The 27,590-nt window shown below is 51.1% G+C and overlaps 1 protein-coding gene across 1 annotated transcript in view; it reads right to left on the reverse strand.

Moving 5' to 3' along the window:
• LGR6 (leucine rich repeat containing G protein-coupled receptor 6) overlaps positions 1 to 27,590 on the reverse strand; it is a 99,181-nt gene that overhangs the window by 60,224 nt on the left and 11,367 nt on the right. Inside the window, exon 3 of the mRNA XM_053998420.1 lies at positions 15,596 to 15,667. Coding sequence (XP_053854395.1) covers positions 15,596 to 15,667 — 72 coding nt within the window. The remainder of the gene's footprint in view (positions 1 to 15,595; positions 15,668 to 27,590) is intronic.

Raw genomic sequence — 27,590 nt, forward strand, 5'->3', positions numbered from 1 at the left:
CTCACCATCAGCAAGGCCTGCATATTTGCTGGGAGCCATGGTGTTTGTCAAGCATAAGGCAGCTGGAAAAGAGAAGGGAGAGCAGGCCTTGGGACAGAAGGAACAGGACATGCTGTGCTCTGGGGAGAGGGGCTCTGAACAGATCTAGGCACGCCGGAGTGCTGGGTCCAGCTCTGGGGCCCTCAGCAAAGAAACACATGGGTCTGTTCGTGTGGGTCTGGAGAAGCCCATGGAGATGATCCAAGGGCTGGAGCCCTTCTGCTCTGGAGCCAGGCCAGAAGAGCTGGGGGGTGTTCACCTGGAGAAGAGAAGGCTCCAGGGAGAGCTCAGAGCCCTTCCAGGGCCTAAAGGGGCTCCAGGAGAGCTGGAGAGGGACTGGGGACAAGGCATGGCATGACAGGACAAGGGGGAATGGCTTCCCACTGGCAGAGGGCAGGGTTAGATCAGATATTGGGAAAGAATTCTTGGCTGTGAGGGTGGGGAGGCCCTGGCTCAGGTTGCCCAGAGCAGCTGTGGCTGCCCCTGGATCCCTGGAAGTGTCCAAGGCCATGCTGGACAGGACTTGAAGCAGCCTGGGCTAGTGGAAGGTGTCCCTGCCATGGCAGGGGTTTGAACAAGTTGAGTCTTAAGGTTTCTTTATAAAAAACCATTCCAGGATTCCATGATTCTATGATAGATGTTGCCAGTTTAAATATGTCCATTCCTTGCTCATCTCCCTATCTCCAGTTTGCCTGAAGCTCCTCTGTGGTTCAACAGGAGTTGATGAACCACAACTCCTTACACACATGTGAGCTTACACACCAATGCTTGAACACCTTCCTTTGGCACTGACGTGTCCATTGTGTGGAACAACAGTTGTCTCTCATTTCTATTGAGCCATCACCAGGGGCACACAGCATGGCCTGGGAGCTCATGTGGGTGAGTGAGTTCAGGTTCATGACGTTACATGGGTTATGCCATGACAAAGGTTCATGGAAACACATGGAACTTACTTTATGACTTTATCAGGCAGGAGTGTGGATGTGAGCTGTGATTATTATTTCTTCAGTGCTCACAATGTGCCCAGGACACACACTGAGGGCAGCCAAGGCAGCACCTGCCTCTTCCTGAAAGCTCTAAGAGCCTGAGATGGGAAGTGACAGTCTGTTTGAGAAGGGGATGAAGCTGGAGTCAAGTTTCAGTGTTTGTCAGAGTCTCTTCTGAGGGACCTCTGCTTATTGAAAGGTGGGTTCTGCAGTCACTGCAGTGTGGGCAGAGAAAGGGGGAAACAATCTGGGGAGATATGTTGTCAGAACCCAAAGTGTCCCTCAGACACTCTTGGGTGTTCCGGGCCCAGGTCAGAAGCATTTGAGACCCTGGCATGCAGCCAGAAACCCCTGTGGCTTTGAATCTGATCCATGGAACAATTGACCAACCTTGCAGGAAGAACAAGAAATCACAAAAGTTTAGATATTCTAATAGAAGTAGTCGCAAAGTGAAAGGAAGGATTTTTTGAGTGCTGTACAGGGGGGTTTCAGGCCTTGTACAGAGGGGTCTGAGTTTTGTACATGGGGGTCAGAAGTTCTAAGATGGAGGGATTTGGGCGTGCCCTGTCCTCCTTCTTTCTCCTTCCTATCCTCCATGTTCTTGGTGGTGTTGGCACTCACAGATTGGTTTAGAGTAGAAAGTCACTGTTCAATATAGGTAATAGGCATTGGGGAAAAACTATAAACATTTAATACGTAATGTGTGATATAAAAGATGGCACCAGCCCCCTGGGCAGTCAGAGACAGAGTGAGAGGGTGTCAGAGACAGTGTCAGTGTGTGTGTGTGCCTATGCCTGATCTCTGAAAGAACTGCAGCAGTTCAGGAAGAAAATCTTTTAGATAACATACAATAAACTACCTTGAGACTGGACAACTGAAGACTGATGAGTCTTTCTTTGAAGGCCCAGGTTGGAGGAGAGACTTTACCACCTGCCGGGGTCACCCCAATCTGGGGGTGAGCCCCATCAATATGTGACCACCAGTGGCCCTGCTGCATTGCCACAGTCACCACAGAGAAGTTTGGAGGTGACTACAGGACCTGCTGGGCACAGCCAGGCAGGTATGGCCACGCCAAGCTGCTGGACAAGCACAGCTCCAAACCCCCTGTGCTGGGACCTCTTCATTGGCAGCACAAGTGGGACTTCTGGAGCTGCTGGGGTGTGGCAAGGGAGTCCCTCACCATCACCCCCTTCCAAGTGCTGCCAACCACCAGCTCAGTGAATGGGGAAATTAGAAAGTGAAATCTCAAGAGAAAAGTTGACATCATGGACGTGCTGGCCCAAGTCAAGGTCATTGGAACCTGAATGACCTACTCTCTGCACAGTCCAGGGAAGGATTTCAAAAGAAAGGAAGCTGCTGCTTTTTACACATCATGAGCACAGATGAGGCAGCTGGGGCAGCTGGGGCAGTTTCTCTGTCTTGTATCTACATACACCATGCTTGGAGGAGATAGCAATTAATGCAGACAGCTTTTTTTCTGTATTATTTTCCAATTCTTGACTGAAGTTTGCTAAACTTATAGCTGTGAGCCTGGTAAACCACACAACACTCTTGTCTTGCTGGGAGAGGAGTCCTGGGATCCTTCACAGCATTGACACTTACAAGAATGAGATACATGGACATTGCCTTTACATAAACTTCACAGCAACTCATTGCTGAAAAACAGCAAGTAATGAATGAAAAACAAATGCAGCAAGGATTTGTTGTGACACTACTAAAGTGAACTGCTCCTTGAGGATGATACATTCAACAGCTTGTGTGTGGTCATTAAATCATCCTCTTAAAAATGCCATTGAGACCATTGTACTGGGAGAACCACATTGCATTTCATGGTTTTTTACTGCTAAGCAGAAAAGACTCTAATCTGACCAGCTGAGTTCCTCCTACTGACAGGAAAAAATCCATGTCTGTGATGTACCACCAGCCAGGCCTACTTTCTGACTTGCTCTGAGAACAGCAGTTGCAAATTCAAATACCTCCAGCTCTGGAGCGCAGATAAATTTCTCCTTGATTAGAGGGTAAGCTGCTCCTTGCATTTGTATTTTTGGGCAAGATGATCTCCCCTGATAGATTTCCCTGAGGGCTACACAAATGTGTGCTGGGTCATGTGCAGGGGCTGTGGGGACCAGTGATGCTCAGCTCTGCTTTGGTACCCCTGCTCTGATGGGGTGTGTCAGCTTGGGGGGCTGATTTTGCTGGATAAAAATGAAGCGTGGGGACAGGGACATTTTTCTTTTGCTTCCAAGTGTAGGAAAACCACGTTTCATCCAGCCTTGTTCACACAGAATTTGAAACCAGTTAGAGGGTCTTTCTATAGCCAGAAGAGAAAACCAGGTTCCTCCAGAGAGTGATTCATCCCCCAGAGAGGGCTCTGAGATAACAGAGATGATTCACCCTCTGCAGATGCTGATCATTTTCCACTGCTCCTGGGGTGAGGTAATATCTAGACAGCCACGGTCAGGGGAGACAAATCCACCTGGTTTGCCTGAGGGAGACGTGGGCACAGCAGAAACTTATCCAAAGTGAAGGAAGGTTGTGTAGTGAGGCCATGGTGGTGACTCAGAAGAATTTGATCTCCTTCTTGGCAGTATTTTAGGATCCTCCATGGGACCATGAGGGAAGGATCCAGCACCCCAGTCACAGCAGAGGCACAAGGACACCAGTCCCCTGGTTCCAGGCACTCAACATCCCAGCTACAACCTGGCCCAGGCTTCTTTGTAGCTGTGCCAAACACCACCATGGCTGATCCCCCTGCTGTCACCTGTGGGCTGCAGGGAAGCTGCTTCTTGGGTCCTGGCAAGAGCACAGTGACCAAGAGACAGGTTTTGCCCCAACAAAAGAGAGCGATGTGTGTTCTGCCAAGTGGATTTACCAACTTTGGCTTTTGAAAATACATTGCTGCTTATCATTGCAGTAAAAATGGTTTTCAGAGGTACTGGGGAGCACACTCTAAACAGCATGGGGAGATGAGCTGAATGACAAAGAAAGCTGCTGGAATAGGAAATAAGGTCCAGCCATGCACTTTGTTTCCCAGTCAGGGATACTCTTGAACCCAGACCTGGGATTTGGATCAGGCCCATATAAACAGAGGAACAAGTCTGAACTCAGAATATTGAACTGCATTTGTATTCTAATGCACCTTTTTCTCCTCAAACCTGGTCTGATCTTGCTAAGCTATTGTTGCCAGTCCTGGTGACAAACACGGATCTCCAGTGGCAGCTCGGACTGGGTGGAGGGAAGAGCTAGGGCATGGCAGGTTGGAGGACAGCCCAAGGTACACAGAACCAGAAAAATGTTATCTATTCAAAGTCTGTGCCAAAAAGCAGTAATTCCTCTGAATTTGCTTTATCATTGATGAACCAAATTATAAGAAGTGGCCTCAGGAGAAGACATCAGTCCCTTCCAGGGACATAGCCCACCCGAAACAAAATTGTATCATCTCTCCCCTGTCTGTGCACTGGCTCAACTGCACAAACCACAGGGGCCACTGGGCCATTTTCAGGTGACTCCCAGGCTGTACAAGCTGTATCTGGGAGGCAGGATCACAGCAGTGCAGCCAGAGAGGCTCCTGCTTCCATACAGCTTCGAGGAACACTAGCAGCAACCAAACTTCAGCAAAGACTCACCACACCATGGCTACATCAGTGCCTGAAAATTAACTTCAGTACATCCAGATGTGTGGCACATCTGCCTGCAGTGTTCACTTGAATGTGGTAAATGCCTGCCCTTGGACCCTCCCAGACCATCTCCTTTGTAGGAATATTATTAAAGCCTGAAGTGCCAAAATGGAGATCAGGCTTGTGAAAACAGGAGTGGGACAGAGCTCCACTGACTCAGCTGTGCTGCTCTCCAGAGCTGGCTGCTGAGAAGAGGGGCCTCAGGGAAAAGGGGATTTCAGAGATGGGACAGGAAGGTTTTAAGCAGCCTGTGTCCTCGCAAGTGGAAGGACAGCATGCTGCTGACACTGTGATACCCGTCCTGGGCTCCTTTTCCTGCTGCAGGAATGCTTTCTGCTGCAGACGTGTCCATAAGAGGGGAAATCCAAGGACCTGTGTGCTCAGCAGCAGCAATCACCAGGGAAACATTTGCAGTCACTTTGCTTCAGTCCATCTTCATACACTCCATCAGAGCTTCCTCACTGCTCTTCCCTGACTTTTTGTGCTCCAGAAAGACTCTGTAGCCAGTAAATCAGAGCTGAGGTGGTCTTGCCACAAGACAACTCCTATGCCAACAGGCTGGAAGTCACTGCTATGCTGTATTGACTTTATAGGTAGCAGTTTGTCTATAGCTTTTATCCTCTGAACAACCAAAGGAAACAACACCTTCCCAAAACCTCACAGCATCACGTGTGATTTATAGAGAAGAATATTGCTGTGAACAGCAAACTGTCAAATCTCAAACAGATCAAAGAAGTGAAATGAGGAATGAACAGACTGAGTTCTTCAGGCCATGTTGATTCCAAAGGAATTTTTTTCTTCCTTCTGTCATAAGAATTTATATGCTTGTGAGAATCTGATCTGGTGGGAAGAGCCTTCCTCCTTTGTCTACATCAAAGTCCACATGTTCTCAAATTGCTATAAGTCATTTTTTGCATTTTAATCTCTGGCCATATGTATGAAAATAATCAGCCTGCCTTAAGGGACAGGGCAGGAAGCAGCCTTTATTGCATTTCCACAGGAGTCCAAATGGTGGCAAACCAATAGGATGGAGGAAGTGGATTGTTTTAGTTAGAGGTACAATTAACCTGTGTACAGGGAGTTACATGTCAGGCTGATTTAGCACTTATTGATTATGGGTCAAGTACAGCTGGAGTGAAATCAGAATATAATGGGAAATTACAGCTTTGGCCAACAGGAAAATGATTTCAGTATTTTTGAGAACAACATCTATGGCACAGTTTCTCCTCCAGATTGCATCCCCTCAGCTTGTGAAGGCCGGATGGGCAGAGGACAGCACTGCTGTCACACAAGGGTCACAAACAAGAACGTGCCCTTGGTGGGGATGGTGCTGATGGGACCAGAGTGCTCCTCAGGGAGCCCAGGGCTGATTTCAGCTGGGAACAGCAGGTTTGTGGCACAGTGGCAGGAGAATTCTGCAAATATTCCAGAGGGATGAAAGACTGTTATGGAGAACGGGGAAATAAAATGAGAGCAAGGCCAGGATCACAGGGAATGGGGCTGTTGCGTACTGGTACTGGCAGTGGCTACCTCTGCACTGGGTGCATTAGCCACAAGGTAGCAGAGCGTGGCTGGCTGTAGGGGACTGGCACATGCTGGCAGGGAGGGAAGCAGTTACTTTTCTGAACACAGGAGGAGTTGCCAAGAGGCAGAAGAAGATGGAGACACAGTCACAGGTTGTTTTCCTGGATGCCCAACAGCAAGAGCCAATCCTTGTGGGATACAGAGCTAGGGAATGAACCAAGCTTGCACCCAAGCGTTTGCCAGCAGAATGGAGCATCTTGCCAGGGGCATGAGAGAAAACCCAAAATGCAGTGTGGAAAGGGGGTAAGGGGAGCTCAATCTCATGCTGCAGGATCTTGAGGCTTTAACTCTTCTGCCTGGCAGCAAATCCTTCCCTACCCCCACCAGGCTGATATAGACAACACTCACCCCGAATAGCCAGACACATGCTAAACACCTTCCCAAAATGCTGATCTGCAAGAAACTCCCAAAAAAGCTTTCCATAGGCATTTGAAAAAGAAAAACCAGGAGTTTATCTTGATCTCTTAATCCACCAGGTTTCTTTTCTCTCTGCTTTCTCTACCTCGACAAGCTTGGTAATTATAATTTATAGCACCTGCTCACTTTGAAATACCTTGGACTCTTTCTGCCTGGCAGAGGAACAGACACAGTGCCCATCTGCTTTAGGTAAGTGCTCACAAACCACAAAGTCGTTAATTAGACTGACACACGACTCTTCCAGAATGCACATGGTATGTTGTTACTGCTCCTACAAACCACCGGCAGCCAGACACTCTGCCAGGGGATCACAACTGGATCTGAGCATTATGTAAGGCCTTGGCAGCCCTTGCAGGGCTCAGAGCATTGCCATCAGGTGTGCGTGTTCTTTCTAATCCTCCCCATGGCCTTCCCAACATGCTTCCCAGATAAATCAACCCTGCTGGGAAGCAGCTCCCTCATACTTGTTAGAAGGCTCGGTCTCCAGAGCTTGGACTTTTCTTTTGAAATCCAAATTCCTCTTTGTATTCATCTAGAGAAAGCTGCCAAGGTCTCCTTCCTGAGAGCTGGGGCTGCAGACAGTGATGTCTCCACATCCTGTAGCTGACAGGGAGCAGGGCAGGTCTGGGTCTGGTCTGGGCATGGCTGCAGCTTTGGAGGAGCTGGTGAGGGGTTTTGTAAGCACAGGGGTGTCTGATGTGCATGGGGCTCTCTGGGTGCGTTTGACACTTGCCCCCTCAGGCTGGCTGACATCCATGGGCACAATGGCCCATGGACACCTCTGGCTGGGGAAAGCCAAACCCTTTCAGGAGAGCTGCTGCAGATACTAAACCTGATTTTACACAGCATTGATAATGCTTTAACTTAAAGTGATAAAGCTTAAAGTGAAAAAAAAGTACCTTTATATAGAAAGTTTATAACATTTTTTTCCTAGGGTAAAAAATATATACAATAGTGAAACAATGTAACACAAAGTAGTAAATAAGTAACAAGTCAAAGATAGTTTATTTAAAGTAGAAAAAGAGAAGGAAATTGTAAGAATATAAAAAGGTAAAAGACTTTAGAAAGTGCAGAAAAGCCCCAAAAAGTAGACATAAAGATGAGAAAAGCTAAGAAGTTTCTAAACCTTCTCATAAGAAAGCTAGGAAGTTAAGAACCAAGTAAATACATTTATATTTATCATAAAGAACAAAAAAGAACAAGAACTTATTGGTAGCTCAAGATGTGAAAAGTCCTAGATATATACTTTACAAAGATAGAAAAAGTTTCCATCTTAAATAATGAATTATTGTGTATTGTTTAAAGTTCATAGAAATCCTTTTGTTAATGTTAAGCCCACGTAAGTCCTTTTCTTATTAGTTAAAGTATAATGACTTTACACCTTTTCCTTTATGCTATTAATTCAAAGAATATGTAGAAAAAAGCTTTGCATGAGCTACCATCTTGTCTCTGATCTCTGTTTGCATAGATGTTATTTTCCTGTGTCTCTTGCTTTTTGCTTGTATGATACAAACAGATAATAAATCCTAAGTCTGCAACAGTCAAGGTCCCATCTGGTTTGTGAAACACAAACCATTCCAGCAAACCTGATGACCAATGGTGGGTGATTCCCAGTGGTCCAGCCTGAGCAGCCAAGCTTTGGTCAGCACATGGCGTGATGGACAATGGGCATCCTAGTCCTACAAATGACCTTTTGGCACAGAGTTATGTTGGATGGATGGAAACCTCCTCCTGGCTGCCTGGTATTCACAGCACCTGTGTGAGAGTGTGCAGGAGGAAGCCCTCTTACTGGGTGTGAAATGTGACCTGCCAGAACTCAGAGCTGCATCTTCCTTGGTTAGGAAGGATATGGGGGGATCACACAGGGCAATGGGAATATCCAAGAGAAGGAATCCAAAGGGGAACACTCTGACTCTCCCATCTCACTGAAACTTGCCTGACCATTTTTTTTCTGGCTTGCTCTCTGTCCACTGAAGGTTCTTCAGTAATTTGTGCTCCCAGGGAGCCAGTGTGCCTCATCTAGAGTAGTTAAACTTAGTGTTCTGCCAGTGCTGGTTCCGCAGCTTGTCTTTTGTGGGGACACCACACCTGCCATGAAAAATTCTGCACACCTGAAGTCCATGGGTTGGCAGCTTTGAGAAAGCTCCTTACCTGCAGACAGGTCCTCATCAGAAGGCAAGAAGAGGGGGAGGCCCACAGAAGCAGAGCAGAGTAAGTGTGGTCTTTGTGATATCTGTGTTTCTCCTTTTTTATCTGGTCTTTTAGAGACAGATGTGAGCAGGACCCAGGTACAGAGAGCTCCTGCTCTTGGTACAGAGGGCAAGCTGGAGCCCTGTGTTCCAACTGCCACAAAGCCAGAGGTGAAAGGCTCGGGGGGTGTGTGTGCAATGCAAGAGGGCCCCAGGCTTTCCTGGGGTCAAGGCACTCTGGAGCAGAGAGTTCATGCTCTGATCATTCTGGACAGGGCACTCCTACTCCAACATGCATCAGCACCTGATAAAAATGAGGAATGGCTTTCTTTCTGCCCTCTGAGTGACAGCATTTATTGAAGTTTCTTCCTGCCTGGCCTCCCTCTCCTCGAGCACTTACCTAAAGCTGATCTCCTGCTGTCAGGGGCTCCCAGACTCCCTGCAGACTTCCAGCTGGTTCCTTATCTCAGGGCATGCACCCTGCAGAGCCTGCAGGAGCTGCCTGCACTGCCCAGCAAGCAGAGCGGCTTCAGGACAGGTCTGGATACTCCTCCTGCCTGGGAGCCGGGCTTGGACTGCAGCAGTGCCACAAAGGGACCCTGCAGTTCAATTCCAAGTGCCACCAAAGCTTGGGTGATGTGTCCTGTCTCATCCTCTCTAAATGCCCAGAAGCGAAGACAGCTGCCACATTTGGAGACAACTGGAGTTCATTGACACAGTTTTTTGCTACATTTCAAATCTAACTTAGTGCTGTGCAGGCAGTGAATGCCAGCCTCTCTCTGTCCCACAGTGGCTAGAACATCCCTTTCTGTCCCATTTGTCTGGTCACCTCGTCTCTTGAACTGATTGGCAAGTTTTTCTGCTAGAACTTAGCTGAAAACAATTGTTCTCAGTCTCCACTTAGTTTTGCTGCTTCTGTTGTAATCCTGAGAAAAGACTTGGTCATTGAGAACTCTGCCTTTCCTCTGCTGGGTCAGTTTGTCCCTAAGGGATACACATTTTCCCTTCAAATCCTGCCTGAATCCCAGAATGACAAACATAGACACCAAATGTAAACACCTGAAAGAGCAAGAAAATAACCAACACACAATCCCTTTCTGTCTGGTACTGCTTCCATCCCACTCCTGTTGGCTCCCATTTTCATCCCCTTCCCAGCTGTCCTGCTTGCTTAGGATGTGTAGCCAACATGCAAACAGAGAGTTAATATTTCACCAAGTGCTGCACAAGTCTGGTAGCTCATGGACTGTCATGATGTGCCATAAAGCCACTTCCCCTTCTGAATGGAAAAAAGGAGTCTCTGAGCAGCACAAATACACTGGGGCTCAGAGGGCCTGACTTGTAATTCGTGCTGTGGGTGACCTATAGCTGTTCCAGGCTGGCAATTTGTTTGGCAATAGATACACAGGAGTCTCATAAACTCATGGAAAATGACTCAGATATTTGAAAAAAAGGGGGGAAAAAATCACTGTAATGCAGACCTGCATGGAGTCTCTTGGTCTGAGGTGAGTAGCCACATTTGGAGAAGCCACGGCAGTAGAAACCAAGCAGATGATCTCAGCCCTGTATTCCCCTTCAGACACAGTGCTGTCCATGCTGTGCCACTCCTGATGGGTGGAGAGCATCTCTGAACATGAGCTAGAAGGACTCTGCAAGCACTGGCTGCTCCCACAGGGGAGCAGCACAGGGTGAGACCCAGGACGCTCTCCGGGTCATGCTTGCCCCAGTGTGAGGCACAGCAGTGGCAGCACCTTGTAACACACTGTGTGTGCTCAGAAGTGTTCCCATCCACCCCAAGCAGGGCTGTGCCTTGCAGCCACGCTGGGCTGTGTCACCAGAAGTGGTTCTTGGGACTTCACCCACCCCAAGGGTCTCTGCTGTGCAGCTTCTGTGGGAAGAGGAGACAGCTGCTCTCTACAGCTGCCTGAAAGGAGGTTATAGTGAGGTGGGGTCAGGCTCTTTTCCATCTCTCAGGTGGTAGGACAAGAGGAAATGGCCCTAAGCTCCTCCAGGAGAGATTCAGATTAGACATTAGAAATTATTTTTTCATTGAAAAAGTGGCCTGACATTGGGATAAGTTGCCCAGGAAGGTGATGGAGTCATTGTCTCTGGAGGTGTTCAAGAGGTGTCTGGATGTGGCACTCAGGGATGTGGTGTAGGGGTCAATGTGGTGGCGCTGGGTTGATGGTTGGATTAGGTGACCTTGAGGGTCTCCTCCAACCTTCAGGATTCTGTGATTATATGAAAGTGCAAATCATCATCTTTGTCTGCACATGCCCTCCACACTTTAGAGAAGTCAGGCTCGAGGCAGAAGAAGAGTTTGGTGTGGTCCTACTGCGAGGCAGAGCTGGCTTGTGCCTGTTCCCCTGGAGAATAACCATCCTGTGGAATACCCATCCTGGAGAACAGCTCCCTCCTGCCCTCTCCGTGCTGAGGGCAGGTTTCACTGCAGCCTGGGGGTGATCTGTGCTCAGGATCCTTCTGAGAAGCACTTTTGGCCCTTCCTTTAACCACCCCAGACAGGGAAGAGTTCTCCATTGCATGGAACACTTCTGAAACTTTTGCTTTCAGAAGAGACTGCCCCCCCAGCTGGTTGAAGAGTTGGGCCAGCCTCAGGGGCACACATGCAGCAGTGACAGCTGGGGATGTGACTGATCTCCTGTGGCTTCACCCTGAACTCTTGTAAGCACAGACAGAACGGGATGGGTGAGCTGGGTTTACTGATGTGAGACCTACACAAGTTACTCATGTTCTGCTGCTTGCTTTTTGTTACAGAAATCTTCTCCTGGTGCTCTTCATCCTCCTGGCACAGGCTGCCCAGAGAAGCTGTGGCTGCCCTCTCCCTGGAAGTGTTCAAAGCCAGGTTGGCAAAGGGCCTGGAGCAATGTGGCCTCGTGGAAAGTGCCCATGGCAGGGGCCTGGAATGAGATAAGCTTTAAGGTCCCAACAGATCTGCTACAGGGGACTGTGCTGTTCACAATACACATCTCTATGGTTTTATATGCTCTGCCAGTTCTCAAATGGGCCTCCCAAAAAGGGTGTTAATCAGTCATCTCTGTAAATCTGACAGGACAAGAGGAAATGGCTTCAGGCTGTGCCGGAGGAAGTTCAGGTTGGACATCAGGAAGAGTTTCTTCACTGAGAGGGTTTTTAGGCACTGGAAGGGACTTCCCAGAGAGGTGGTGGAGTCCCCATCCCTGGAGGTGTCCAAGGAATGTCTGGATGTGGCACTCAAGCTCTGGGCTGGCGACAAGGTGGGGATTGGGCACAGCTTGGACTCGATGATCTTGGAGGTCTTTTCCAACAGTAATGATTCTGTGATTCTGTGTTCTGATTCTAAAGAAGCCCTGGGCACTCTGTGACCATGAGAATGTGTATTGAGGCTCACTTGGATGGAGGGGCACTTTAGACTCCATCCCATGAAAAATTTATTTTCCCAGCAGGAGTTTTCCTTTGAACTTACTTGCTCCCACTGTGCTGGTGGCTGGTGAATATGCTGTGGGCCTGGCTGGGGCAGTTGGGAACATTGGATGGAGCAGTTCTGCAGGCCAGAAGGTGATGGTGCCTTTCCCATCCCGAACTCAGGTCTTGCCAGGCCTAACAGTTTGTTTTTTTTTTTTTTTTCAAGGCAGAGGGAGGAGTGGGAGATCACAGTCGCAGTCCCTCCTGTGCCCAGTCTGGCTCTGGGACAGGATTCAAAAATAATGAGGGGCTGGGAAAGGATCCTGAGCGTCAGGAAGAGCTGGGGAAGGCACAGAAGATGTGGCTCTGTTACAGGGAAATGAGGTCAGGTATCTCTAAAAATGGATGATGAGACAAGGAGGAGCAAAGGAGCCCAGAGGGACCCAGCATGGGTGCTTGTGCACTGCAGGGTGAGGGGCTGAGGGAAGCTCTGGGAGGGCAGTAACAGCCCAGACAGGCTGGTGCACAGGAATAAGGCTGCTCAGGAAAGCAGGAGGCCCCTGCTTAGTCACCTTGGATGCTGAGTGGGAACCAACCAGCTTGGGCAGCATGTTCTGGGGGCAAGGAGGACACAGCTGGCTGCAGCTCTTGAAAGCAGTCCTGCTGTGACAGGCATTAGGCATGTCCGAGCCAGACCTGCCCAGATACTCAGCCCTCTGATTTTATTCCAAGCCTAGTCTCCCTCAGGTTGTCTAAAGCAGCTTATTTCTTCCAAAAATTTGCTTTTACTTTTCAGTTTCTACAGGAAGAGCACTGGATCCCAGCTGGACCTAGCTCCTGACCCAACTTTGGAGACACCTGGGAGAACCACCCTGGGTGGGGTGGCCTCGAAGTCCACTAGGAGCAGGTACCTCTGTGCTAATTCACACAAGGGATCCTCCCACACTGCCCCTTAAACGACCCCCACAGTGCTGCTAGTATCTTCTTGGGGTGTTTTGCATTTCTCATGTGCCCTGTAGTATTTTGGCAGGGGCTGAGGAGATGGAGATGTGCACTAGCCCAGGTTGCCACCCACCAGTGGCGAATGCCCCAGGACTGGTGGCCAGAGCTGCAGTGGTGGCTGTGTCGGCAGCAGAACCTTCAGAGGCCAAGGCTGGCTCTCTGCAGCCGTGGGATCTGGTGGCACTGCCTGTCACACACTTGCAAGGCACAGGAGAGACAGGCTGAGGGGGGAAGGGCTGTTCCTGGGGCAGTGACCTTCTGCTGCAACCCTGGTGGCTGAGAATTTTAGACTTTGTGTGTTGAAAGGCACAGACCCTCAGGAGAACCCTGCATTTGACCTGAGGCCATGGAGAAGGCTTCCAAAATGGAATGACAGAACTGGGATTGTGGGTATGGAGTTTGATTAGAGGTGTATAATATCACAGGGTGGAAAACTTAGAGACTAAGGTTTTGGAATATAGTAATATATTTAAAGCAAGATGGAGGTTTTAGGGCAGAGGCTGGTCCTTCTTCACCTTCTTCTCCATGTGTTTGGGTGGTGTTGTGTAATTGGACAGAAAAGTCTACATTGTGGGACATGAGGGATTAGTTACTGGGTTGAAAGTGAAAATAATTTAGGTGTCATTTCTTAATTGGAGAGTTTTAAAGACCCTGTAGTGATAGATATGGGGCCATTTTTGTAGCTTGTTAGTGAAATACTGCAGAACTCATTGCTTGTGAGACTGTAATATAGATAAGAAAAAAATAAACATCTGAGTCTGGACATGAAATACCTTCTTGAGCACTTTCAATCCCGACCCTGACAGAGGCAGAAAAGAAGTCAAGAACCAGCACACCTTCCATGCCATGCTTCTCTTGAAAGAGAAGTCACTTGGAAAACAACCTGATCTCAAAATCCCTGGAGTGGGGGTCTTGACTCTGGCACTGGTGGTGATGTCAACACAATTTAATAATAACCACAACCATGTGCCAATGATGTTTCAACAACAAATGTTTCAAATCTCTTCTGGCAGAAAGAACATTCATATCCTGCACAGCCAACACCCCCACTGCAAATTAATATTTAAATTAATATTTACAGAAACTCCTGCTGGGTACTGGGAGGGCCACACATGAAGAACTGTGCCCAGTTTTGGGGTGCCCAGTGTAAGGAGGATGAAGAGGAATGAGACAGGTCCAGTGGAGGGCTAGTGGCTGAGTCAGGGTCCCAGGGCATTTGCCCCATGAGTAGAGATGGAAGGAGCACGGTTGGTTTCACTTAGCAGAGAAGAGGCTGAGAGGAGACTTGCCAGGGACCTGCAACCAAAGATGATGGAGCCAAGCCCTTCAGGGTGGTTCCAGGTGATCAAACAAGGAGTAATGGCCACAAATTGCCTTCCAGGAGTTTTAGGCTGGATTTGAGAAAAAGTTTCTTCCTCAGGAAGAACAGCCCCAGGCTACCAGCGAGAGGGGAATCTCTGTGCTTGGATAGACAAAGCTGCAACTTCCCCCCTGAGTATTTGGGATTGCCCTGCTGCAAGCAGGAGACTCCCAGAAACTGCTCCCAGCTAACATTTCTATGATAAAAGGGCTGTGTAAGACTAGGACTGAAGTTAAGGATTAAGGGATAAGGTCAGATTTTCAGCGGTTCAGCCCAACTCAGAACGCTCTTACAAGCTTCAGCTGTGCTCCCTGCACCAAACACACCGTCTCTAAATTCACTGGCTCTCCCAGGGTCTGGTCTCAACTGTGCCCATGCTCAGCAAAACAGCAGAATTCCAAAGTGGTGTGATTTTTAGGGAACACAGGAGCACAGACCTGCTGTGGGTATAGCTCCTTTACAGGGAAAGCACAATCACAGCCTCAGCTGAATCGTTAAAGTCTTTAAAGCAGTTCTACCCTGTGACAATTATTCTCCATATGGGTAAAACAGCCCAACTTGCACTTTGGCAGCCCAGAGTGTCCTCTGTGCTCGCTGGCAGGTCCTTTTCCCACTGTGGTCCACAGTGCAGAGGACAGAGACTCTTTGGGTGGATATTTTCCAATGTTCCTTGAAATATGCATTGCCTCTGGTGGCCTTTTCATCACAATGCACACATGGGGAGCTGTAATTTCAACATCCTCTACCAAGACAGTGTTTCTTCCTTGAAAACTGCCCTCCCCTCCCTTCCACTGTAAGTGACAGTAATCTTTGAATAAATTGGAAAAGAAAAGGAAGAAGGAACAGAACATCCTTGACAAAGGAACTAATGACTCAAATGCTGGGAAGCCTGGGGTCCCCAAGGGACTGTGCAGCTAGCAGCATTGATTTTTAATGACTTACAGAGATTGAAGATTTGGAAGATCTCTCAGTGCCTCTGCAGGGATGCGGCTCAGCTGATTGTTCTGCAACATCCTATAATTAGAAAAAAGAAAACTTTGTTAAAAACCCAACAACGACAGCCTGACATGAAATGGAGGATGTTGCTGCTTGTTTCTGAAGTTGTTCTGGGCTCTTGCTGGAAAGCACCACATTGGCCAGCCAGGGCTCTTAAGCAAGCTTAAGGTGACTGGCAGGTGAGCTGCAGCCCAGTCTGGCCCAGGAGGTGCAGCAGAAGGGCCAAGGGGTGATTCTGGTGCTGCAGTGGGAGGATGTTAGCACAAAGGGGCCTCTGCCCTGCAGATGTGCATGTTACCCCAGACTGACACCAGGGCTCTGGGCCAGGCTGTCCCACATTTATCCTGGAGTCAGTGGTGTCAGTGGTTCCCTCCAGAGGGATGGAAACCAGCCCTGGGCAGCTTTCCTACCCCACTGTGGGCAGCTGCAGGAACAGAGGGTGAGGAGCTGCTCACAGCTCTTTGTTCAGGGACCCCGCAGCCTCGGCACAGCTGGCAGCAGGAACTGGAACTGCTGTGGGAAAAACCAAATCAGAGACTCCAGAGAGAGCAGGTGCCTGGTGCTGTTGGGCTGAACAGGCAGGACCCAGGAGGAGCCCTCAGAGATGGAAGTGAGTGTAGGGCATGGAGAAGGGCCGTGGCCATGGAGACCCCTACACAGGTGATGGGAAAGGAGGAGACAAAGGTGACAGTGCACCCAGGGGTGGGTGTCTGAAGAGCTCTAGGGATGGAGGCAGAGCGAGAACCACACTCCAAGCTCTGTTTCAGACCTGGTCAGACACAATCCTTTCTCACTGACCTACTGGAGCACCACACATCTGAGTTTATTGCTGTCATCATCTCAGCATCTTTGCAAAGGCTGTTTTTGGCTCTTGACATGCCTCTGTCCTGAACCTACTTGTTCCTTCCAGAACTGGGACATCACTGGCACATGCTCCCCTGGAAAAAAAACACATCCCAGCAAGGTAGCTGGGACAGGGGAAGTGCCTAAAAAAGGAAGGTTTTACATATCTGAAGTTACTCTTTACAAAAACCTTAGAGTGATTGGAGATGGCATGAAAAAGGAAATGGTGCTTAGGGTCCTACCATAATTCACTGCCAGTGTCAAAGGAGCAGGGCACGGCCTCAGTGGTGAGGAGCAGCCCAAAGAGCACAGACCTAGGCAAGAAGATCCCCATTGCAGTGACTGCAGCCTTACTGCCAAGGATTCAGAGGTCTGACATGGAAGGGAAGTTGGAAAGAGACAACCTTTAAAAATGGAAAGCTATAGGGCATAAAACTCTTCGACTTCTGGAAGAAAATGGGAACTTACCAGTAAATTATTTGTATGAACACAGAAGAAGGGCAAGGAAACGAGGAACTGTCAGTGGTAGCTAGTAAAAATGAGTCGTGCCAAAATTTTTTCTATACAGGGTAAAAGACCGTAAGAGTGGAGAAGAAAGAATAGACACCAGCTACCATGACTTTAACTTTCCTTTAGTAAAATGTTACATTTTGACATTCAGTGCAGGGGAGAAGATGTGTTTGGTACAAAAGGGCAGCAGAGAGGCCACACTTAATAAATGGTTCCCTTCCAAATGAAGAACATGATTAAGGATCAACAACATCTCACCTGGCATTTCTGCCAACAACTTGCACATATGAGGAGGGGTGTGGAGAGAAGTTGGTGTGGAAGAGCAGTTGGGAAATGCAGAATTCCACAGGGAAACGGAGGGAATGGCTCCACAGATGAACAGGGCTAAAAGGCTGCACAGGTACAGCTGAGCATTGGCTTACAGCTCTGCCTGGGCTAGTGGGGATCACAGGAGAGCCAGGGCAGGGCAGAAGTGCTCTTGGGAGAGAACAGAGACCCTGGGGGTGACTGCAGGGGGTGTGAGGAGCTGCATGACACCAGCTGTGATGCTGCTGCTCCTCTTGATGCTGGACAAGCTTTGGCCAGGCCACTCTGTCCCACCTGGGACCTGCCCTGCAGGACACGAGGCAGCAGCAGAGCAGCCAGGTGACAACAGGCAGAAGGGTGAGGAAATGCCAAATCCTCGCCTGTGGGGAACCTAGAATAGAAATTGCAGGGCTGCCAGAAGAGTGGGATTGATGTGGCTCCCCCACCCATGTCCTCCTCCTGCAGCTCCTGTGCACAGCTGGTCCCTGGGCAGCACAGGGGGCCCCGGGGGTCCCAGTGCTCACAAGGGCCACTCCAAGCCTCTGGCACTCTGACAATCACAGCTGCCTGCCCCCTCAGCTCCTCTGTTGTACCCCACTCACAGCACCCTGCCCCTCTCATCTCTTCCCCTGCCCGGGGATCTTCTCCCCTCCTGCTGGCCGTGCTCACGGGGCAGGGGCAGGGAGCACCCAGCACCAGGAGCTGCCTCGCTGCTGCACCCAGAGCCCGTTCCCATGGGCTGCGAGGCTGCTGGCACCCCTCTGAGATGGGTGTCACCCACACAGCACGTGTGGCTGGTGGCAATGAGCCCTGGATCTCCACAATCGTGGGCTGTGCTGCTCCTTCCGTGCTGTGCAAGGGCCCTGGAAGCCCCAGTGATGGATGCCGTGGGTGTTCTCTGCAGCCCACTGGGATGGAAAACCTCATCCAGGTGGGCAACTGTGCCACAGGGACCAGCACAACCTCTGGGGCTCCTGCTCCTGCACGGGGATTTGTTTCTGCAGCCAAGGTGTGCTGGGGAGATAAAACCCTGGGTCCTGCAGCCCAGTGAGAAGGACTGGGGGTCTGGTGATGAACAGTGAGTCAACCAAGGCCACTTAACCTGGAGGAGAGGGGAATGAGGATGGACACAAACCTTCAAGGCCAGGCTGCTGCCATAAGTAAGGAAATACATAATCTCCACACATGGAGACAAGGAACAGCAGGTTCTGGAGTAGCTGGTGACAGGGATATTGAGGACGTTGTGTTTATAGATGTGGGTGCTGTGGCACAGGCTGGCTGAGGTTTGACAAGGGACAGGCGTGGCTGTGGTTGGGAATGGCTCTCCTGCTCCTGCATTGGGATTTGCTTCTGCAGCCGAGGTGTGCTGGGGAGATAAAACCCTGGGTCCTGCAGCCCAGTGAAGTGGAATAATAATTTATGTCTGGTAAAAATCAAGGAGATGCAGAGCTGAACACAGAGACATACAGAGTGGGGCTTCGGAAAGTGCTTTCAGGGTTTTGGTGGGACAAATTTTGAATCTCAGTGGCTCTCTGAAATCTGAGCCTGGTGTTTAGTGTTGATCATTGGAAGTATCCGAAGTCAGCACTAAAGCACTAAAGCAAAGCCCATTGTCACACTTCTGCTGAATTCTGCTGCCTGCCATTTATTACAAGTCCCTTCTCCAAACAGTAAAACAGACTGAGAGACTTTCCAGGCCACCATCAGCATGGGCTGTTTCCAAAATGAAGGCATTTTGGTGCAGACAAACAATATTTAAGGAAGATGCTTCAGAGGCCTCGAAAACCACTGGAGTGGTGGACAATGCTGTTTTTCACAGCAGCAGGGCAGCTAGAGAAGTTTTCAGATGCTGGGACTGGGACAAGAACCAGTGCTTCTTCACATTGCACATAATGAATCCAATAACTCATCATCAGAGCATGACACAGAGAAACCAAAAACCAATACCAAACAGAGTTTGATAATATTCTAGGGACAGGGCCACCCTGGTATTAAACAAGAAATTCTTCATTCAGCCTCAAGCTCAGGAAAGCTCCAGCTTTTCTTACAGGGATCTCAGGTTTTAGCAGGACATGCTGTGTTTACCCCTGGATGTCCCAGGATGGCTTCTCTCGCAGTCTGGTATTAAGGACAGCTCCCATCAGGCCCTGCTCACTGCACTCAATCCTTACACATCACATTAAACCACCCTTGCATATTATCTTTTTTTTTCATAAACAACATAAAATACGATTTTGGGAAGAGCTCAAATAATTGTACCAAAACCTGGTGGATGATCCTACACACCTGCAGGATCACACCTCCTCTCTGTGGCACCTGGTTCCTGGGGCTGCTCCATACCAGGGTGCCCAGGCAGTGCTATAACAGGAGGATGGCAAAAGGGTTCAGAGGACAGCAGGGCATCTGAAAAGCTGGACAGGGCTACCGGGTCCCTCTCTGTCTAAGTCATGGCATTTTGCCCTTTGGGGTGCTGTTCTTGCAGAAGAAGGGGGAAGACAATGCTGCAGCTCACTGAGGAGAGCACCTGCAGCAGGAGGCCTGGGCTCCAGGCCATCTCCAAGGATGGCCAATATATTCTGCTTCAAGAGGTCACTGCACGATTTATGTCATCAACATTGAAAAGAGGGAACAACTCTGCAAACCTGACTCATGCTCCTAAGCCTGGGGCAGACACTGTCCCCTCCCTACGTTCCTGCTGCCCCCAGGGCAGGAAGCTGCTTTCCAGGCTGTGAGCAGGGATCTGCTGCACCCCGGGCCTGCTGCAGGGTGACTGACTGAGGCACAGCCAGTCTGTGAGGCTGGACCTCAGTCCACAAAATCACAGCAACCCTGAGATCCCAGATCACACTGGCCTCAGCCTTTGTCTGTCAGCATCTCTCTATTCCTGCCTCTCTGTCAGCTCCTGCCTTCCAACAAAATCCCTGGATTTCATTGGCTTTCCTACAGCAAGGTGCTGCTTCACAGCAGCTTGGAGACAGTCTTAGTCAGAGCTCAAATTCTTGTGCCATGGAGTGATCCTGGTCTAGTTGATGTGATTTCTCAGTTGCTGAGTCTAATTTTCTTAGAATTAATTCAGGGTGGTGAGGCCCTGGCACAGGGTGCCCAGAGAAGCTGTGGCTGCCCCATCCCTGGAAGTGTCCAAGGCCAGGTTTGGGGTTTGGAGCACCCTGGGCTAGTGGCAGGTGTCCCTGCCCATGGCAGGGGGTGGAATGGGATGGTCTTTAAACTTGTTTCAAATCCAAACCATTTTGTCATTCTATGACCTTGCTGGTTGATGAGCAAACTTCTGGACAAGCTGAGGACACTGATGAACATGACAAGGAAAGACTGCTCAGACCAGCAATGACTCAAGCCCAGGTGTGGATGGAGCACTGTCACCTTGCTTGGCACTCTTCAGGTGGTACCTGGGCTTGCAGACAATGGCAGACACAGACACTCCACCTGCTACCCACAGCAGGCTGGCTGGAACCAGAATAAATCACATCTCCTCAGAGGTTGGGTTTCATTTTCAGAAGTAGGAGGATTGTTTGTTGGCAGGGACCACGCCTGAACGACCAGAAAAATGTTGGGATCGGGTCCCATCACACCAGGATCCTTGCACAAGAGAGTCTCAGCAGACACACAGCCCTCAGAGGTACAGGCCTGTGCATGATAAAATGTCCCCATCCTGGGAGGCTGAAGTGACTCAGCCAGCACAGTCAAAGGGCTGTTATTGCTGGAGGCAGCTGTGCCTGGAGCCCATGCATGGGGATTAAAGACATTCCAACCTCTGCACGTTCCTTTTCCCTCCCAATGGGAGCGTCTCTTGGATGTGGCACACCATTCCCTTTGTCTCAAAGCCATTTCTGTACTGCACAAGCTCAGGGCTGGCCAGGAGGTAGGGTCTGTCTAGGGGTTTCTGAAGTGTCCCAAGCCACCTCCAAACCTGCCATCCTGGGGCAACGTGGCTTTTTTGGTGACGTTTCTTGATGCGTGTTCACACGCCAGGCGAGTCAGCACCTGTCCTGGGCCACAGGAGGTTCTGTGGTCACTGCTCAGGAGGAAAAGAGGAGGGGACGGTGAGGTGGCCATTGGTCAGGGCCCATCCAGGGCGTGTGGCATGCGCTGAGCAAGGCCACTCCTGTCAGGCTCTGTCCAGCCTGCCTGTTGATGGAGATGAACCATGGGCAGGGCTGGGCAGTGTGTGCTGGGAGGGGGTTCAGGCAGGGCTGAGTCCACACCCCAGGCTGTGCAGGGCAGTGCAGGGCAGTGCAGGGCATTGCAGGGCAGAGCTGGGCAGAGCTGGGCAGAGCTGGGCAGTGCTGGGCTGTGCTGGGCTGTGCAGTGCTCACATCCCGGGCTGTGCTGGGCAGTGCTCACACCCCAGGCTGTGCAGGCACGTTGGGCAGTGCAGGGCAGAGCTGGGCAGTGCAGGGCAATGCTGGGCTGTGCTGGGCAGAGCTGGGCAGTGCAGGGCAATGCTGGGCTGTGCTGGGCAGTGCTGGGCAGTGCAGTGCTCACACCCTGGGCTGTGCTGGGCAGTGCTGGGCAGTGCAGGGCAATGCTGGGCTGTGCTGGGCAGTGCTGGGCAGTGCTGGGCAGTGCAGGGCAATGCTGGGCTGTGCTGGGCAGTGCTGGGCAGTGCTGAGCTGTGCTGGGCAGTGCAGTTCTCACACCCCAGGCTGTGGGCAGCACGGGGTCTGCACACTCACACAGGCTGGTTGGGGCTTGCTGAGGAATGGAGTGGCAGGGTGGGCCTGCTGCGGGTGTAGGGTCTGCAGCCAAGAGGATGCACCCAGGCATTTTGCCCTCCACGTTTTGGGGTGAGGTTGTGGTTGTACTTGGAGTCTTTCCCTGTGGAGTTTGGTGTGGGATTCCTTCTTGGCTGGAAAGCCCTGCCGTTGCTGCAGCATGTTCAGCCAGGAGTCAGAGGGAGGGCACTCCTGGCTGTGCAGGGCAGTGTTTGGTGAGGGATACCCATGCAAGGGTGGGATGCATGGGAAGCTGTGGCAGCACAAGTCAACCTCATGGCCAGCTGGGATGGGACCTTCCTGGCTGATGGAGCTCCAGTCAGGACACTTGGAGGTGAGAAGCATCCAGGCAGCTCATGAGGAGGTCTGGAAGGATGGAAAGGTTTCCAGTTTTCTAGATACTCTCATTAAGCAGCATATTCTGCCACCCTGGGAAGCTCCAAGGCTGGGAGAGCATGGACGAAGGGGTTAATTTTGCAAGGGAAGGAGCTTGCAGAGGGGTCAAAACAGCCTGTGGAGTGGCTTCCAATGATCCTGGCAATGAAGCTTGCACTGAGGAGCATCAGCTCTGTGGAGAGGATGTGGGTGCACCGTGCTGCAGAGCAGCCGCCAGGAGAGGTGCACTCCCAAAGTCTCTGCACAGGGATGGACCTGCCAGTGGAGAAAACCCCTGAGCACCAGCTACTGCTGCTGAGCATCCACCCTGTCAGTCTGCCCTCGTCTGAGGGGGGCTGAGGGGGCCACATCTCCCCTTGCGCTTGGCTGGCTCCAGGCTCCTTGCACGAAGATCTCAGCATACCCCAGCAGATCTGTGGCACGATGTTTTGTTGTAGTGGGGCAGCTTGGCTCTTCCCCTGCTCCCTTCCAAGTCTCCACACACCTGCTTCCCTGGGTGTACCCCTGCATGGTTTCTGCACAGGCCTATCTTCATGGCCACTTTCCAGGTGGTTTTTGTGCAGTGAAGCAGCCAGAGGAGGCAGAGCCAAGAATCTGGTCCAGGTTCCAGTACCTCTGGGATTCACTCCGAGGGCAGGGAGAGACCATCTGCACAGGCGGGTTGGTGGAGGAATTCCCAGGGTGTTTCCCATCCTTTTTTAAACATAAACTGATTCTCTGGAAAGACTGGGAAAGCACCAGGCCCCTTGACAGCCCAAGAAGCATGCGAGAGTTTACTTGTGTGCATGATTGGAATTAGCCCTAGGGCTCTAGCACACTAAAATTAAACTAGGAAAATTGTTTCCATCCCCAGATATCAGCCTGCCTCCTCAGGGGACGCCCCTGTCACCAGAGGTAAGATCTTTGACCCTGCTGTGAGGCAGCTCCTGAATACCCCAGGTTTCAGCTGGTCATGGTTGGAGCAGCCATTCCCAACCACAGCCACGCCTGTCCCTTGTCAAACCTCAGCCAGCCTGTGCCACAGCACCCACATCTATAAACACAACGTCCTCAATATCCCTGTCACCACCTACTCCAGAACCTGCTGTTCCTTGTCTCCATGTGTGGAGATTATGTATTTCCTTACTTATGGCAGCAGCCTGGCCTTGAAGGTTTGTGTCCATCCTCATTCCCCTCTCCTCCAGGTTAAGTGGCCTTGGTTGACTCACTGTTCATCACCAGACCCCCAGTCCTTCTCACTGGGCTGCAGGACCCAGGGTTTTATCTCCCCAGCACACCTTGGCTGCAGAAACAAATCCCCGTGCAGGAGCAGGAGCCCCAGAGGTTGTGCTGGTCCCTGTGGCACAGTTGCCCACCTGGATGAGGTTTTCCATCCCAGTGGGCTGCAGAGAACACCCACGGCATCCATCACTGGGGCTTCCAGGGCCCTTGCACAGCACGGAAGGAGCAGCACAGCCCACGATTGTGGAGATCCAGGGCTCATTGCCACCAGCCACACGTGCTGTGTGGGTGACACCCATCTCAGAGGGGTGCCAGCAGCCTCGCAGCCCATGGGAACGGGCTCTGGGTGCAGCAGCGAGGCAGCTCCTGGTGCTGGGTGCTCCCTGCCCCTGCCCCGTGAGCACGGCCAGCAGGAGGGGAGAAGATCCCCGGGCAGGGGAAGAGATGAGAGGGGCAGGGTGCTGTGAGTGGGGTACAACAGAGGAGCTGAGGGGGCAGGCAGCTGTGATTGTCAGAGTGCCAGAGGCTTGGAGTGACCCTTGTGAGCACTGGGACCCCCGGGGCCCCCTGTGCTGCCCAGGGACCAGCTGTGCACAGGAGCTGCAGGAGGAGGACATGGGTGGGGGAGCCACATCAATCCCACTCTTCTGGCAGCCCTGCAATTTCTATTCTAGGTTCCCCACAGGCGAGGATTTGGCATTTCCTCACCCTTCTGCCTGTTGTCACCTGGCTGCTCTGCTGCTGCCTCGTGTCCTGCAGGGCAGGTCCCAGGTGGGACAGAGTGGCCTGGCCAAAGCTTGTCCAGCATCAAGAGGAGCAGCAGCATCACAGCTGGTGTCTCAGTGCAGGTGGGTCCCAGCCCAGCAGCCCTTTGCTGGCCAACACCCCCAGGGAAGTTCAGTGTAAAGCCTGAAGGGAGATTTGCCCTCTCTAAGTCCTCTTCTGCCTTGATTTTCAACAGAGCCAGAATTGTTAATTATAATCTCAATGTTTTGCCTTTGCCTAAAGTGAGGAGACAGGACTTTCCTCCGTGCTCCTGTCTTTTACTACCTGACATCCCAGCATTTCTCTGATGTTTCCTGTCTCATGGGGTCTTCAGATTCTCATCTCCAGATACCCTTTGGAGAGGGGAATATCTGTGTGCTTTTGGTGGAGATTAAATTTCACTATTTGTATGGTTTTGGTGGAGATTGAAGTGCAAAGAAAAGCACATGACTGCAGGAATGGTTACACTGGCCCTAAGGGAGCACAGATTTGGTCTGGTTGGGGAGCAGTGCAGTGACCACCTCACATCCCATGACAGGCTGTCCTCTCCCAGTGCACAGGAGATGGACAGGACATGGACATAACTGCAGCCCACAGGACATGGACATAACTGGGGCCAATCTGGTGCTCCCAGTTCCCTGGCACATGTCTGTGGACTGCAGAAGGCAGCAGTTTACACCAATGTACCCTTACCTCTGTAACACCCACAGTGTCCATAACAACAGCATCCTATAAATCACTGCACGTCCCCAGCAGCCCCAAACTCCTCCCAGTCTTTTAGATTGAAATTTATATTTGCAGTCTCAGAGTTCTAGGGTACAGTTTGATCTTGGAGCCAGCTCAGCAGTGGATTCTGGCCCTCAGCAGGCTTGGATGGGGTACAGACAAGTGCTGCAAAGGGAAGAGGGAACTGAGCTGTGGCTGGGGAAGAGGGTGACGGTTTTTGGTCCCTCTCAGGGCACAAGGAGCAGGGTGACCCATCCCCATGGTCTCTCTCCAGACTCTGCTCTCCAAAGCTTACCACAACCAGACAGAAGGAATACACTTGTTCCCTCTGGTTCCTGGAGAGATGGAGCAGATCCTGCTGAGCTGTTGCAGAGCCACCAGCCCCAGCCAGGTCACTGCTGCAGTGATCTGAGGGACCTTACTCACAACCTGAAGGAAATACAGAGTGGCCTTCACCTGCCTTCTTCAGTACCTTGTGGTTTTCCTCAGTCTTCTCTTAGTAGAGAAATGAGTGAGAGTCCCCACCCTTGCCAAAGCCCTTCCAATGTGATTAAGCTCAGTGCTCCTAAGATGTGTCCTGGCAACATTTCTAGACCTGTTCCAGCAATTCCCAGGGACCAGTCCATCTCCATCGTGTCCCTCACTGATGCCCTTACAGTGACAGAGGAACAGGAGGGGGTCAATGACTGCTGTTCCTGGAGGGTGCAGGGATCTGCCACTGCATTCCCCCAAAGACCTCACTCCAGGGAAGCCCACTGAAACACTGCAGAAAGTGATCAGAGCATCTCCTGTAGTGAAAGCACATGGCAGCACAACATTCCACTGCAGACAGGCCAGGAGAACCATCAGAGTCTTTGGAAAGTGAAATGCTCCCAGTGACATGGGGTCTGCTTTTAGGAAGCAGGAACTTTGTTAAATAAGAGCTTCATGGGTGGACCAGTCACTGTGAGCATCCACCCTCCTCCCCCCGTGGCTGGGCTAGTGCTCTGCACACCCCCATGGGAAAGGTTTGGGGTCAGGTAAGCGCCAGAGAACAACAGGATCATTTAGATTGGACAAGCCCTTGAGATCATTGAGTCCCATCATTAACCCAGCACTGCCAGCTCCACCATTGAACCAAGCCCCTAAGCAGGCACATGGTTTAGCTCCAGGCAGGGCTGCAGCCACAGGGACACGAGAGCCCAGATGCCACCCTGCAGCATGAGGACACCAACCTGGGCTCTCACAAGACAGCCTGGAGCAAGCTTCCCAATGCAACCATTCCCAGATGGAAATGCCCTGATCCTTCACGCCTCTGGTCACTGGTGAGCGTGGCCGTGGCAGAGAGCCCTGTCCTGGGTGGGAGGGCAGAGCTCAGCCTCCCTCCCCACTGAGCTGCGGGCCCGGAAGGGAGGCATTGCTCCAGCAATGCTGCATTCGTCCTTACCCGGGCCTGACACAAATAGAATTGATCAAAAGCACCTTGAAAAGTTCCCGTCCCCAGAGTAGAAGGCTCCTCTTGTTGAAATTGGGTGGGAGAGCTGCGGTTTTTCCTCAGTTCCTTTGATTTGTTGCCTAATGCAGGGGATGGATAAATCTCTAAGCCCTGAGATTTAGGGCAGGATTCATACTTTACATCTTCAGAAGACGTAGTAAACAGCCTTATACTCTCTAATCCTGGGAGCAGGTTTGTACCTGCTCTCTCTGCATAAACTGGACCAGCTACAACAATTTCACATTGTGGCTGAGTTCAAAACATCCCCTTGGGGATGAAATGTTTATTGCAGAAGATTTTTAAGATGGTTCCTTAGGGAGAAAGGGACTCCCACCTCAACACCCTGCACAGACCCTGAGGACTGTCACATGGACACCAGAAGCAGAGTGATTCCACGGGCACTGTGGCCCGTGTGAGGTGTGAGTGAAGGTGCCACAGCAGAGACAGCTCAGCTGAGTGTGGCTTCCAAGGTTTCCAGAGGAGCTTTGTCTCTCAGACCTTCCCCCCTGGCCAGCAGGGGTGGGTGGCCTGCCTGCAATGACCTTTATTGCTGGGTCCAGCTGCCTCCATCGGCCATAGGGCAGGCTGGGATCCCTGAGTTCATCCTGTCCAAGGATCCCACCTTTCCCAGGTCACTCCAGAGCCTTGCAGAGGCCTCCTGGGCCATGAGGGGGTTTGTGGCGAGGATAACTGAGCTGGACAGAGCACAGGCCCTTTCCCCAGCACCTGCCAGAATGCAGTACCTGGACCTTCCAACCCAGCCCCGACACAGCAGCGGAGCAGAGGGGGCCAGTTTGGGGTCTGGACTCCACATCTGGGGGACACCACTTGAGGGGGGTTTGGTGAGTTTTATGCAAAATGTGAACCTCTGCAGAGTCTCCCAGGGCACATTGTCACACCGTGCCCTGGGGGGACCTGCTCAGTCTGTGGGGTGGGACACAGCTCCCCAGTCACCACAGGGCATGTTTGC

The sequence above is a fragment of the Vidua macroura genome, chromosome 24, assembly GCF_024509145.1.
Source record: "Vidua macroura isolate BioBank_ID:100142 chromosome 24, ASM2450914v1, whole genome shotgun sequence".
Classification (NCBI taxonomy): domain Eukaryota; kingdom Metazoa; phylum Chordata; class Aves; order Passeriformes; family Viduidae; genus Vidua; species Vidua macroura.